Genomic DNA, 15,209 nt, shown 5'->3' with positions numbered 1-15,209 from the left:
GTCTGGAGAAATTCTCAACAATTCAGATTTATAGTCCAGAGAAATTCTCAATAATAATGATGCCTTGTGAACCAGAATTTCTTTGTGAAGTCCAGAGAAAATTCGACCAAAGAAATTCTCTGTGACCAGAGAAATTCGCTGTGAACCAGAATTTTTCTGTGAAGTCCAGAGAAAATTCGACTAGAGAAATTCTCTATGAAGTCCAGAGAAAATTCGTCCAAAGAAATTCTCTGGATCGAATTTTCTCTGGATTAATGTTAAGGGACCTTAGACATTATGAAAATATTGAGTGTCTTTTATGCTATAAAATCTTAATACCAGGGACCTTAAAAAAAATCCCCCAAAAAAAAAATCTTACCTCCTTTGAGGTTATCAACACTAATCTTAACCTCTAAATTTAATTTATCCTATTGAATATATATGAATTTATTATTTATTTTTCATACTTTTTTTCAAAATATAAATGTAATTTCTTGACTTTATTTTTTTTCACAAGTTTTTGAACTTTTATAGAAAAAATAATATAAAATTTAACCATTAATGAAGGTGAGAAATTAATTTTAAGATTTCGTGATCCTTCATTTCTTATCAATTAATTTTAATTTATTGTAACATGATTATATTTTTTTTACTTCTATATTTATTTTTTAATTTTTTTAATAATTTAAAAATATTAACCTGCATTTTTTTAATTATGAATCAATTAGAAGTTTAATGACTCAATGATAAAAATTAAAATTTGAGAATAATATATGCTTGAGAAAAGATAAAATAATAATGTTTGTAGATATGAATAAATAAGTAATGCAAATTGTCTGAAAAAAATAAATCTATTTATTTCAACTTTTAAAATAAATTCAAATAATAAATGCATTACTTATTAATATGATAAGTTTTACATTCTCTATGTAGTGTGAAATAAGTCTTATATTAAATTATTATGATATTATCTAACATTAATTTTAGAGAGATTATTTATTTTTAAATATTTTATCAGTAAAAATTTTAAAAAAAAAATCATTAGATGATTTAATAATATTTTAAGAATTTTATTAAATAATGTTGAAATATATATGTGCCCTTGATAATATATAGGTAAATTTCAAAGGAGATAAGTGAAATTACTTATTTAAATAGATAAGGCAACGAAGAGGTAATTTTATCATTATTGGTATGACATTAACGTGGCATCAATAAATTATGTTAAATAGTTAATAGGAGATCTTGATAATAATTTCAGAGCGAGAAAAATTAGTATAATTATTAAAACTATAAAGAAGGTCTTGTAATTGTCAAAAATTTGAGGGCGTCAGTGTAATATACCCATGAATTATTTGATGGAATAGGGGACCACTTTCATTGGAACTGGCAAAGTCAAAAAGTTCTGATTACGGAGTAACACTTCTATTTCCTCCTTCCTTCACGACTAGTCTCCCTTCCCCAGGTCTCTCTCTCTCTCTCTCTCTCTCTCTCTCTCTATATATATATATATGTATGCGTTACATATCGGTTGTAATATATGTCTACATGATGCTGCTGATTATTGTATTGATTTCTCAGATTCTCTGTTCATTTGAGTGATGATAATTAGGGGGTTTTAATAGAAGAAGAATTAGCCTTTTTGTGAATTGTGATTTCTTGCTCTTGAAATAGCATTTGTGGCTTACTGTGTTTTGCTTCTTTTTTTCTTTTTTTTATTATAGTTTTGAGTTCTAATATTTAGATTTATCATATATTGAATGAAGAAAGTACCTCAATAATAGCCTTTGATGTATTTGGAGGAAACTTTACAACCCTAAAACAAAGCTGATATTGATTCTGGATTTAATTAGTTAACTAAATTGTAATCCATATAAAAATTTCTGAATACTGGATGGCAAAATTCCCAAAACCTCTCTCTGAATCTAATAAATTGGGTTTGGGGGTTTCTCAATTGATAAGGGTTGGGTCTGGGGCGAGAATAAAAGACTCCATAGGATTTGGGGCGGGTACGAGAGAGGATAACTCCAACCCACCCCAACCTGATTATGTGTATTATTAAAAAAATCTCATTTTTAACATTTTTTTTTATCATGATATAAAAAAAGCCTTAGGATTTTTTTTTTTTTTTTTTTTTTTTTTAAATTTTCTATTTTATGTTATCTTGATACCACACTTCTTCTCTCTCCCTTTATTCTGCAATTTTATTTTACAATTCCACTAAGATCAATATCAAACAACACAAATTGTTACAAGTAATTTGTCATTCAAATTTTCAAAGTTAGAAAATTGCATTATTAAAATTGAATATTAAAAATATAAGTTGTAAAGTTAAACTGGGTGGGTAGGATCGGGTGGAATTATACTATGCGGGGGTGGGGAGAGGTCTAATGGGTAGGGTTGGGTAGGGATAATGTTCACTAAGCCAGGGTTGGGATGGAGGTGGGGTAAGGGTCCCCTGAGCCATACCTGCCCTGTCGCCATCCTTAATTGAAACACTTGGGGATAAATGGCGGGTGGGTTCTTCGAATTGATTGACTTAAGACAACATGGTAATTTGAAGGCTACTATAGAGTGTTACCACGTTTCAACCTTATCATCTTGTGGGATCAGAAACCGCACAGCATAATTCATTACCCTAGCAGCAAATCTTTATCAATGTATTAAGCCACCCAACTCCACAAATAATTGGAATTTTCTTTCTCAAGCAATGTCCTGAGAAAACCACAAGGAGGAAGAGTGATGCTTTTGAATGTAAAAATGAATAGTTTTTTGTCTCAAATATGAAATCATGGAAGAGCATTGTGTTGGGTTGCAAATTATTTTATTTTTGGTTTGAAATGTTTTTGCTGAGCATTGTTCTGTGCTATGAAGCATGGACACGCTAAAATGGAAGCCGTGGCGGTGTCAGATACAGGGACACGGAGACATGTACGGGACACGGCATCTGGCATGTCTCCTTAATTTAATTTATTTTTTTGCAAGGGACACGGTGGAGACACGCATGTCCAAATCTGGACATCACCATGGGACACGGTCGGCGAGAAGAGAAGAGTAAACGAAAGAGAAAAGGAGTACAAACCTAGTCGGGCCAATCGATCCAGAGCCAATCGACCTCCATGACTTTGATCTTACTCTCTCATGACTTCAATCTATAGCCCCCTCGGACTTCGACGATCCAAAGCCCTTCAACTTCTCAGAGCTCTCTCTCTCGCCTTCGCCTTCGCCTTCGCCTTTGCCTTCTTGGAGCTCTCTCTCTCGCGCCTTCACTCTCACCCTCTCGATCGATCTCTCTCTCTTGCTTCTGTCTCCCGTTTTTATCTTCTTTTGTCTCCTCTCTCTCACTTATATCTCTCACTTCTTTTAATTCATATACATATATATAACACTATTATATAATAACTATTATATAAATAGTTATTATATAACATATAATACATATTTTAAGATAATATATACTATACATATTAATAAAAAATAATAATAAACACATGTGTAAAATAAAATAAAAAAAATAATTGGAACACATTATTTAAAAAATATAATAAATAAATAAAATAATTAATGTGTGTTAAAATAAAAATATTTATAAAAAAATTTATGTGTCCCCTGCCGTGTCCGTGTCTTCATTTTTTAGAAATTGCCGTGTCTGTGTCCATGTCCATGCTTCATAGGTTCTATGAGTTGAGCTGGGTCACAAAGTATATTTGTTGCTAGTTTTGTCTCATTTTAGTTGTGGTCTAACTGTATGGTGCTCCCAAGGTCAAGTTGAGTTGTTTTCTAAATACTTAATTTTCTTCGGCCTTATCAATTACTTAAGGCCCTATACATGATTACATCAAAGCATAAAAATGCTGCATCTTGTGCTTTAGTATTTCTAGTAGGAATTGGTTAAACCTAAAGCCAAAGTGTCTTTATCGTTTTATTATTTATTTATTTAATCTCTGATGGTGTGAAACTTGTCTCCATACCTGTGTTATTGTTGCTCTGCAATGACACAGATTTATATGCATGTAATTAAAATCTTCAACACCATCGTGTGGCCTGGGGGGTAAGGCCTTGGGTCTTGGGGATGTGCTCCCTCTAATGTTCAAGTATTGAAACCTCTTTGGCGCTAACAATTACTTGGAACCATCAGACTAGGAAGACCCTTGAATTAACCATGGTGCACTTGCGGGAAACTCCTTGCCGAGGGTCTGTGCACCCCTGGGGATTAGTCGGGCTTTGATCTAAGTACTCCTGTGCTAATCAAAAAATATATATATCTTCAACGCCATCGGGTTGTAAAAAAAAAATTTGATCAACGAAAGTCAATAGTTAGTTGTTAGATTAACACCTATGGAGAGTTGAACTGACACCCTCTTCTTGCAAGCATTTAAGTCTTGCCTCCCACTCCACTCACGAGTGGAACCCAAGACCTCCCCTGAGGAGATAAAAAATTTGTGCCACATATGCATGTTTTATATTTATTAATATTTTATTTGCAGCAACCATGATTAGGCTCTTTAAAGTGAAAGAGAAGCAGAGAGAAATTACTGAAAATACCAATGGAAGGGGGGCTGTCAAGAAGCATACCGCTGGAGAATTGCGTCTTCATAAAGGTTTATCTCTTACTTTTCATGGTGACACAGTTATTTTTTATGTATTTCTTCTTTATTTTATATTGTAATTTTGTAATTCTCTGTGAATTACTTTTTATGAATAATTGCTCAATTTGAGCTTTTGTGTGTGGAGGTATAATAAGATAGAGGAACATATGGTTAATTTCTTTGGTTAGTCAGTTGGAAGGCCTTTATTGCAAAGGTTTGTTTGGCTATTTATTTAGTTGAAAGGAGTTTAAGTTGTGGACGATAAGTGATCAAAAGGTTGAGAGCCATATGGATTATGGGTTGGGTTTCAACTAGCATTTCAAAATTCTTTTAGTCTCTCTAGGAGTTCAAGTTATTGAAAGTGAAAAATGGAAATTTTTAATGATACATTTTGTTGTGTTGCATGTCACTCTTAGAATCTTAGTGTTGTTTATTAGTTCCAACTGTAAAAGTGGTCCTCCCTATTCATACTACTTTTTATTGTCTTGGTGAAATAATCAAAAGTGATAGTATGTTCCAATGCAAAAAACTTAAAAGCAACTCAATTTAACAAAGTCATAAATCCTAATAAAATAATTGGGTCACTCTTTAAAATCTCTATGTAGGGCCATGGTGTCCGTTATGTTGTATGTCAAGTCTATTTTTCATTTTGATTTGACATTCTTTTCAACCTCTTTGGGCTCCTTGTTTCACTAATAACTTGAAGTAAATTTCTCTTGATTGCTTGTAAAGCCAAACAAAGCACAACACTCACTTTGGCCATCAATTTGTGCAATGCAATCTTGATTATCAAACTTCTCACTAGCCATTGGTTTCTTATTACATTCTTTTTGTGTTGCCACACATCCATTTGGGCATGTCAATTTCTGCAGTGTACACTTCATGAATATCTTTCTTGATTGTCTAACATCTCATGACATAAAACATAGCCTGGCTAGTGGTTGTGTCATGACTGGTGATTTCCTCGCTTTACTAGTTAGAACTTGTGACTAAAACAATTGGAAATCAAGAGCCTTTATAATCTATATGTTTTCTTACCGACAAAAATGAATTCTTCATTGTGGTTGCATTGCACTTTGTTTCAATTGGATGTCAAGTAATATGAATGGGTCCAATTTAGGGTTTCACATGATTATGACTTAAATATTGTACAAACTACAAAATGTATCCTAGAATTTTGTTCAACAGCTAAGTTTTCATAAATCATATCCTGAGAGGTGTTGATGGATGCTGGATGTCATAGGAAAATGTCTAACTTATGCTAGAGGGTGTGATCTTGGGACAATGTTAGAGGGTTTAGGAGAGTCTATGTAACACTGCAGTTAGCAAGTCTTAACGTGGCTTGTCTATATGGATCTACTTTCCTCATTTAGCTTTATTTTATCTCTACAATTATTCCTTTTTGGGGGAAAATTAGTAAAAATAAAGGGGATGCACCCTAAAGCTAATTAGTAGTTGTAACACTCAAGCAAGCCAAATTGTAGGAGCCCAAACTATGTGAATGAAGCATCACGTTAATTGTTGTGTGCCAAGGGCTTAGGCCTCGTTTGGGAACAGGTTATTTTAGTAACTTTTTAGCTTTTTACGAAAATATGTGCAGAAAAGTAGAGAGGTGATTTGACTAGTTTTAGTTGGCTTTTTGGCTTTTTGGCTAAAATAGTCAGTCCCCAAACGAGGCCTTAGTGTCCAATAGTTACCACTAAATATCCAACTCGACAAGCCTTTGTACCAATTGTCTAGGGTTGCTACCTGAATTTTGGTTCTCAAAGGCAGGTCCTTTTGAAGTCATGCCTTCACTAAAATCCAAGTGATCATGTCCTCTCTCACAGTTTCAGTCCGCATTTATTTTAGCCTTTTCTTTTGGTTGTTTCTTTTAGCACTTTAAATTGGAAAATTTTAACAAAATGCTTCTCCTAAACAGTGCATTAGTTGGTTTAAATCGCACATGGCCAAACCATGTTAGAGGACTTCCCTTTGTCTTATTTTTAATATTAACTAGTGCCACTTTTAATTTATAACTGATGCTTGTCCCCAAAAATAATCTTAGTAATGCATTTTTTGTAAAATATTTTCTTATAACTTTACTCTACCGCCACCCGCAAATATATATATATATATATATCATAGTTAGGCTTATAATTGTCTTTTAGAAGTTTTCATTAAAATTGACAATGAAATGACTCCTCTTAGAATCATATCTGTTTAATTGGGTTCACTTGGGAAAGTGAGCATTATGGCAAATGATGTTGATCTGGGCTTTATCATTTTGAGGAAATCTAAATTTTCCACATAAGAATTAGGAAGAAACATGTTGAAGTTCCCTATTGTTCTAAATGGGCAATTCAAGGTGATGAACTCTACACTGAAATGATATATAAATGGTGGATTAACCCATATAAATTCATTTGAAATTCAAATTGGCCTGGACTATTTGGTTTTAATTCCCCTGTATTCTGACTAAAAAATGTAATTGGCCTTGTAGCTATCTCGTAGAGAACTTTCCATTCTACTTGGTATGAATTGTAGTTGCTTCTTCTAAAGTACTTGTCTATATCATCTGCTCTAATTTTGTTGTGAGATCCTCTTCAATTTTCACTACCTGATGGATAACTTTGCCCTAAATATCAAAAATGGTTACTCTAAGACACCTCTTGGACATCTCCTCAAATTATTAGAGAGGTGATGTGACTTAAATAAGATGATGTGACTTAAATAGGATAGTGACTTTTTGACTTTTTGGATTTTTTGGAGGATGCCAAACTTGGCCTTAGTGCTTGTTGAGTTAATTACCTTCCATTTCTGTAATAATTTAATTGTCAGGAGAACAAGATGGTCAAATCTTGTTTTGGTTAGGACTCTTTTTGTTTTATTTTTTTGTTCTTTGTTCTTTTCTCGTAAGGGGTGCCATTCACCAATCAAAGTAGGTTTTTTTAACTTCAAGAGATGTTTTTCTGACTTGAGTTCATGACTTGGGAGCCAGAAAGACTGATGCTATAAACAAATAGTTCTAGAAAATATGTATCGGAGCCATTTGGAATAGTGGATAATTTATTATGCTATGTTTTGTTTATTTATATATTTTCTGAAGAGGAAGCCATTATCCTGTGCCAATTAGGTCATTCCAAATTTTGTTCTCAAACAAAAGCATTTATTTTCTTGGCCCCAGAAATTTGATGTTTGTTTCTCAATTATGAGGTAGTTGTGTTACATTTTACACTTAACATCTTGTAGACATCAGTGAGCTCAACCTTCCCAAATCATGTACCATATCGTTCCCCAATGGCAAGGATGAGTTGATGAATTTTGAGGTTTCCATTCGACCTGATGAAGGATATTATTTGTAAGTCATCTTTCCCATGCAATTCAGTTTTGCTCCTTTTTTTTTAGGAAGGCGATGTGTATTTTATCAACAATACTTCTCATTGACAGTAAAAAAAAAAAACAATACTTCTCATTGACAGTAAAAAAAAAAAAAGCTAATGTATCATTTATTTTCTTTATACAGAGGTGGCACATTTTTTTTCTCATTTGAAGTTTCTCCCATCTATCCACATGAGGCACCAAAGGTCAAATGCAAGACCATGGTAGAGCTCCTTCGGTTATTTCTGTTGAACCCTGATTATGCTTGCCAATGATATTTGTTAGTAGACAATCTTTCACTAATCTTGCTTTCAATGCACAGGTTTACCATCCCAATATCGACTTAGAAGGGAATGTTTGCCTCAACATTTTACGAGAAGATTGGAAACCCGTTCTTAACATTGACACTATTGTTTATGGATTGTATCATCTTTTCACGGTATTACTTTATTCTGAAATGGATCTCTGTTTATTTGTGACCATATGTTATTTGTAACCTTTTTTTTTTTTTTTGGAGCAGGAACCAAACCATGAGGATCCCCTGAATCACGATGCGGCCGCTGTGTTGAGGGATAATCCGAAAACATTCCAATCCAATGTGAGAAAAGCTATGACTGGTGGATATGTGGGGCAAACACACTTTGCACGATGTATGTAGCTTTTCGAGGTGACATCTTTTAGCAAATGCTTAAAGGTGGCTTTGCCTGTAAATCTTATATACAATTTACAATTTGTCGTCTTGAAGATCTTGATAGCTTGTTTGGACTAATGAAGTTGAATTCATCGTATTTGATTTGATACAACATTATTAACTGTTTTTGCTTTTGTAGCATGCATGTGGAGTTTATGGGCCATCCACATGGAATCACAAGTTCGATCGAACTCAATAATCTACAAATTTATAGTTTCATATGCATTCCACCATTTCTTCATAATAGAGGGGGGGAAAGAGATTCCAAGATAAGAAGCATCAAAATTCTATGGCAGAAACCAATTTGCCCATCACTAAGAAAGAATGAACAATTAAATTAGTTCAATACAATGGCCTGAAAAAAGCAAGCCAATACAGTGTGACTGTCCCAATACCTAAAATGATGTCCTAGACATAATTAAAAAAACACAAAAAAAAAAAGAAGAAGAAAAACTAGTCACAAGATTAATACACGCAAAATCAAACACCGCTCGTCATATCATCTCTTCCTCTTTTAAACTGGCCATTCTAGCATTGTCCCGGTCCCTCCTGAAAATCCAATACAAAGGCGTGTAAAACACGCAACACAAACCGAATGGAACTGCCATCATTGAAAAAAGCCCCCTCGACAATGCGTAGGCCTCCCGGGTAGAACCTGAAACTGGATCAACTGACTTTGGATCATACCCATATATCTTCTCAGCGAGAAGCCCAACAATGGGAGCAGCGAAAGAAGAGAAGGAACCTTCAAAAGCGCGATCAAATGCATAAATCATAGTCCGGTGTTTTGCAGGGACCACCTCGGCAAACATGGGGCCATTTGCAGCAGTGCCATTCCAACTGATAGTCAGACCCATGAGAAAAAGAGTGATTGCAAAGGTCAAATAACTGTTCACTGACTGTGGGATCACAGTAAGAAGAAACCATGAGAAAGGGATGCCCATGAAAGCACTGAATTGCGCGCACATGATACGACCATAGTGAGGGTAGGTGCGAGACATTCCATCTCCTATTATTCCACCGATGAGCGATCCAATGGCACATCCCGCTGCAAAAAGACTGAGTAGTGCAGCCGCCCTGTTATTATCAAAACCTGCAAAACAAACAGAGGTACTCCAAGCTCGATTTATGTTTAACTCATTAAAAATTTGTTTGAGATTGATTCGTTAGGTTAGGTAAGAAAGCCAAGCTTAAACATATTTTAAAAATCATTAAGAGACAAACTTGAACAACGTATTACTCAGCTCAATAAACATATATGCATTGTAAAAAATCAAGTTATTCGAGCTCGACTTGTGTTCGGCTTGTTAAAAACTTGTTTGAGATTGACAGCAAGCCAAGTTTAAACATATTTAAAAGCTCATTAAGTTTTGAAGTCAAGCTTGAATAACCAAACAACCTACTACTCAACTCGATAAGTATATATATGCACACCAAAAAATCAAACTACTTGATCGAGCTCAACTCGTGTTCAGTTCGTTAAAAACTCGTTCTCGAGATTAACTCATTTTATAAACAAGTCAAGCTTTAACATGTTTTGGGGTTGATTAAGTGAGTATTTGGGAAGTGGATTTTTTTGTAAGTTTTTTTAGTTGTAGGATATTATTGAAGAAAAAAAATTTTATGCTTGAGAAGATAGTTGGATTTTTTTGTAGTTGGATGTGATGTTTGTGAGAGAAAAAGTGAAATGATTATAGAGTTTGATGTGATATTTTGTTTGAATTGATTTTTTTTGATTTTGTAAAACATTTGTCTTGTAGTGAAAAAATCAAAAAAAAAACCCAAAAACTAAGTTGCCAAACACCGCTTAAGTTTTCAGTCAATCTTGAACTACATACTCAGCCCAACTTGACTTGTTTGCAGTCCTATATGCAAGTGACTAGGAGAAATGCAATGATGGAACTATATATAGCTCCATTTATTTTTCACTCCAGACTCGCTAAGGAACAGTGTATATCAAAATTAACAAACATGCTCACCAATTAGTTCAAACCACAATGTGAAGAACACCATGGCTGTCCATGGAAGTGAACCAACAAGGCCCTGCAAAACAATGATCTGAAATGTAGGCACTTTCACAACAGCTTTTGTGGCCGTCCATGACTCCATCCAAAGTGACGATGTATTGACACTACCCTTATGTACCAAATCTTCCCTGCAACAGGAAATGGTGCATGACTATATATATCCGATAAGGGACAGACATTTTTAAACGAGGAAAAATCTTAAGAACATTCAACAATCCATACCTACTATCAGGATATTGGCCAGAATCACGATCAAAGCTAATTCTTTGCCTTGGGTCAACCACAAACAGAAAAACAAGGAACCCAATAAGGGCACTCAAAGTTGCCATCATAAGGAAGGCAAATCGCCATCCGGGCAAGCCAAAGTACACATGACCTGCCATAACCGTTGCGAGAACACCACCACCAATGCCGCCCACAGTACCAACAAGGCTCAAAAACCCAAATCCAGCCCCCCTCACACCATCCATATAGCTATCAGCTATGAACGATTGAAGCGCTGGTATCACAATTGCCAGCCCAAAGCCATTCACTGCTCTCCAGAATGCAACTTGCCTAAAAAACTGGCTTGCACCCACTGCAGCCGTTGATAAGGCCCAACACATGGTGCCCATCGCAAGAACTGTAGGGCGGTCATAGTTGATTACTAATATACCTGCCAAGGGTGATGCTAGTCCCTGCACAAAGTTCCTCATGAATGTGAGATACCCGAGATCAGATGGCCCAGCACTGAAAGCTTCACTGACTTCTTTGTAAACAGCTGGGAGGAGATTTTCATCGGCACGCTCCATTATAGCGGCCATGTTGATGATAATCAGAGAGAGAGAAATCCCGAACAAATTTCTTGTTCTGCAATAGGTGAAAAAATATTGCTTGGATCAAAAGGCAGGGCAAGGGTGGAAAGTTAATTTTCTTCTGAACATGTGACTAATTTGATTGAAAAAAATACATGACATACATATCTTAGTAGCTTAAGATTATTATTCTTGTAAAGCGCATAAAAATACAGTTATAGTATGTACAAACACCAAAAATTGTGTTGCGGATCACATTACAAACAAGCTATTTGCATTACAAAAAGGGAAATCTGTTAAAGATTTATGACCAATATAAAGACTAGCTAAAGCACTTCAAGTACTTTAGCTGAAATAATACACAGGCTCTGCAAAAGTATGCATCGTACATTTGATCACTTTAAGATGTTAAAAAATGAACACACCCATCAAACTATTTGCATTACAAAAAGGGAAATTTGAAAAGATTAATGACCAATATAACGACTAGCTAAAGCACTTCAAGTACTTTAGCTGAAATGATACACAGACAGGCTCTTCAAAAGTATGCATCATGCATTCGATCACTTTCGGATGTTAAAAAATGAACACACCTATTAAATTAGGACCACTTTATATTATGATAAGCTAGCCATGGTTACTGGCACAGCATGGTAGGTTGGTAAGAAAAACACGGGCATAAAATTAAGCACTATTTGGATGGGGATTTTTTACAAGAACGCGTAACAAGGTAGAAAATAATGATCTTGAAATGTCTGAAGAATGTAGAACACTACTGACAAGAAGAGAGAAAGTTCTGACATGTTCAGCAGGCTCCATTAGGATGGATGGAAACTCATTGCCAACAATCACATTACCAGTAATGAGATTTAGACCTAAATGTTATTCAAGTGTTTGGAATAGTCATGAATCTTGTTTAGGAAAGTGACAAGATTTTAGAATTTGCAGGCTCGCCTATACTTTTTGTACACAAATATTCCAAGGGAAAAAAAAATACATGTTGCCCCTGAAAGCAAGCATGAGCCTGCCTTCAATAATACTAAGAATCGATACCCCATGCATGCAGCTATCCCGATAATCAAAAGAAGTTATGTTTATACACTCTATTTTAATATGATTCAATCAATTGAATGCAAATCAAATACAGCCAAGCAGAATGAGATTTTAATGAGATTCCCACTTTAGTTTGATAATCTCATTCTGCTTTGAATGGAAAACCCAAAATAACTTTTCATGTCTGACGGGATGAAGGAGTTATGGAATAAGATTCACACTCCAACTCTTCATTCCCCCCATCCAAACATAACCTAAAGAATGAATCACTCAATTGCGTCGATGAGAAAGACTGATATGGATTTAGTTAAAGGTGCCACATAGAGGGGAATGTCAACATGTTCAGAAATTGGAGAGAATATGTACTATGGTCTAAGATTTGGAAATATATTTGGCCTTAGACGGAGAATGGTAAGATGTTGTATAGTAAATTTTACTTAGCACAATATGTGGGTTTATAAAACATGCATAATAATCAACTTGGTTTGCAAATCCCAATTAATGTACAAGAGAACAAACTCAAAAACTAGAAATTAAATTGATTCGATGTAATCAAAGTTCAATTGTTTTATCCAATATACCAATCTCAAAAATTAGATGAATGCAATTTAATTTAATGTTACAACTTGCATTCATTGTATGCTCAATATCACCTTCAAATACAATGAAATTGTGAAATTGAAATACAATGGAGGGCGCAGTGTCCCTAAAATGCCCGGCACTCTCTGTATATTCAATATCACAATCAAATACAATGAAATTGAAACTACAATGGAGAGCCTGTCATAATTTCAATTCCATGTATACAATGCATTCAGAAGCAACAAAAACATGAGGAATGCATCAAAATATAACATTGGGAAGCAGCATATTTAAAATAGAAAGACCATTACATTCATGCACTTAAACTTGAAGCTGAGTTATTGTCTACTTTCAGGTTTGGATACAGTTAACCCCAGCACTTCAGTAGTAACACAATCCCCCCCAAAAAAATAATAATAATAATAAATAAAAAAAAAAGCGCCTAATTGATTGCTAGGAAAACAGAGGTAAATATAAAACAATGGAAAGAAAATATGCAAATAAGATATATATATAGGTATATATTGTTGGAACTTCTGATTTGGGAAGATTTTCTTGTAATCCTGGATCCAACTGGGGTTTCAATCATAGAATTTCTTTATTCTTTTTATAAATTTTCTTGGCAAACAAACAGAGGATATAATAGAACTCGAAATAAAAAGCCAATAATTTGTCCATAGATACCCAATCAAACAGTATTAAAGAATCCATATATAAAAAGAAGAACCCATTACGAAGAAAACTAGAAAGAAACAATAACCAAACAAACAAAACACAAAATCAAGAAAGAAAAAAGAAAAAAATAAATATACTTCATGGTGGTGTGTCGGAGGTGTGTTGAAGAAGGAAGAGATTTGGAAGTGGATCTTGGAAAGAAAGGACGACGAAATCTGGAGGTCCTAATGCCCATCGATCAAGCACGACCCAGTTGTTGTAATAATAGAGTACTGATTAGTACTATTCCTACAAAATCGGGATGGGTCGTCCCATGATGATGACGATGATCATCATATCTCTCCTGTGTAGCCGATCTGAGAAGGCCACCTATCAACATGAGACGACCTTGAGTAACCCCAAAAGGATACATTAGGAATTCCAGTTTTAATAAAATATATTTCAAATATTTGCATATGATTGGTTGGTTGTGTGTGTATATCCCCATGACTGTAGATCTAGACACCTATGTTTCATATAACAGACAAAAGTAAAGCCAGCATGCTCAAGAATATCTCCCCAATATATTTTGGGAGTGAATGAAATGGCACTTCACAACTTTTAACTTGCTCTTTTTTCATAAAAAAAATTAAGAAATTAAAAGATTAATGTTTGGTTTGAATTTGTAGAGTGATTTTGAACAAAAATTTTTAAAAAATTTGTTTGATTTGTAATTTTTTCAAAATCATTTTCTCTCTCTTACACATCAATCAATCACTTTTTCTCTCTTCTCTCTCCTTCTCAATCACTTTTTCTCTCACACACATCTACTCAATTACAACAAAATATTAAATCATTCCAAACTCCCAAACTCCAAAACTACTTTTAAAATACACAACCAAACAAACCAAAAAAATTTCTAAACTCTCTCCCCAAAACAATTTTTAAAAACTACTCTCCCAAAATCAAACTAAACATACCCTAACTTTTAACTATTTTCTTAAAACATCCCAATTTGAGCTTGATTTGGTGGAAATAATGGTCTTGTTTGGCAAAAGTCATTTTTTTTTTTAGATTAAAATTTACAAAAAGATAAAATAAGTTAAAATAATTAATAAGATAAAATATCGTATTAAATCTATAATTATTTTACTTTTTCTCTTACAAATATCACATCTAACAACATGATAAATTTAATCATCTACCCAAACATAAAAATTTTAACCTACTAAGCCTCCATTTGGGAAGTGGGTTGGCTTTTTGGCTTTTTGACTTTTTTGGCTATTTTAGCCTGGGCTTAAAAACTTGATTTGGGAAGGGCTTTTTGACTTTTTGGCTTTTTTGAATTTTTTTGTGAGAGAAGAATGTAATGATTATGGGTTGGATGTGATGTTTTGTTTGTTATGGCTAAAATAGCCTATTTTGTTTTTTGTAGCTAAAATAGCCAAAAAAGCCTGCAAACCCACTTGCCAAACACAGG

At 34.2% G+C, this 15,209-nt stretch overlaps 2 protein-coding genes across 2 annotated transcripts; one reads left to right on the top strand and one right to left on the bottom strand.

The window, feature by feature from the left end:
• Positions 1-1,267: 1,267 nt before the first annotated feature.
• On the top strand, positions 1,268-8,733 carry LOC114307910 (NEDD8-conjugating enzyme Ubc12). Its single transcript, XM_028253351.2, has 6 exons — positions 1,268-1,444; positions 4,467-4,580; positions 7,800-7,908; positions 8,074-8,152; positions 8,251-8,367; positions 8,449-8,733. Exons 2-6 carry the CDS (start codon positions 4,472-4,474, stop codon positions 8,584-8,586), a joined length of 552 nt encoding a protein of 183 aa, XP_028109152.2. The 5' UTR covers positions 1,268-1,444; positions 4,467-4,471; the 3' UTR covers positions 8,587-8,733.
• A 171-nt stretch (positions 8,734-8,904) lies between these two features.
• On the bottom strand, positions 8,905-14,287 carry LOC114307911 (Major facilitator superfamily protein). The gene is made up of 4 exons (XM_028253353.2): positions 13,888-14,287; positions 10,869-11,495; positions 10,599-10,774; positions 8,905-9,712 (listed from the first exon to the last, which is right to left on the bottom strand). Exons 1-4 carry the CDS (start codon positions 13,983-13,985, stop codon positions 9,114-9,116), a joined length of 1,500 nt encoding a protein of 499 aa, XP_028109154.2. The 5' UTR covers positions 13,986-14,287; the 3' UTR covers positions 8,905-9,113.
• Between the last annotated feature and the right edge of the window lie 922 nt (positions 14,288-15,209).

The sequence above is a fragment of the Camellia sinensis genome, chromosome 4, assembly GCF_055761805.1.
Source record: "Camellia sinensis isolate YWXY chromosome 4, ASM5576180v1, whole genome shotgun sequence".
NCBI lineage: Eukaryota > Viridiplantae > Streptophyta > Magnoliopsida > Ericales > Theaceae > Camellia > Camellia sinensis.
This window is presented reverse-complemented; position numbering and strand designations above follow the sequence as displayed.

Coding starts and splice junctions, on each gene's coding strand:
- LOC114307910 (XM_028253351.2), top strand. CDS start 4,472: ATGATTAGGCTCTTTAAAGTGAAAGAGAAGCAGAGAGAAATTACTGAA. Junction 8,153..8,250: donor AGGTCAAATGCAAGACCATG/GTAGAGCTCCTT, acceptor TTCAATGCACAG/GTTTACCATCCCAATATCGA. Junction 8,368..8,448: donor GATTGTATCATCTTTTCACG/GTATTACTTTAT, acceptor TTTTTGGAGCAG/GAACCAAACCATGAGGATCC.
- LOC114307911 (XM_028253353.2), bottom strand. CDS start 13,985: ATGGGCATTAGGACCTCCAGATTTCGTCGTCCTTTCTTTCCAAGATCC. Junction 11,496..13,887: donor CTCCGACACACCACCATGAA/GTATATTTATTT, acceptor CACCTATTGCAG/AACAAGAAATTTGTTCGGGA. Junction 9,713..10,598: donor ATTGTGGTTTGAACTAATTG/GTGAGCATGTTT, acceptor TTTGTTTTGCAG/GTTTTGATAATAACAGGGCG.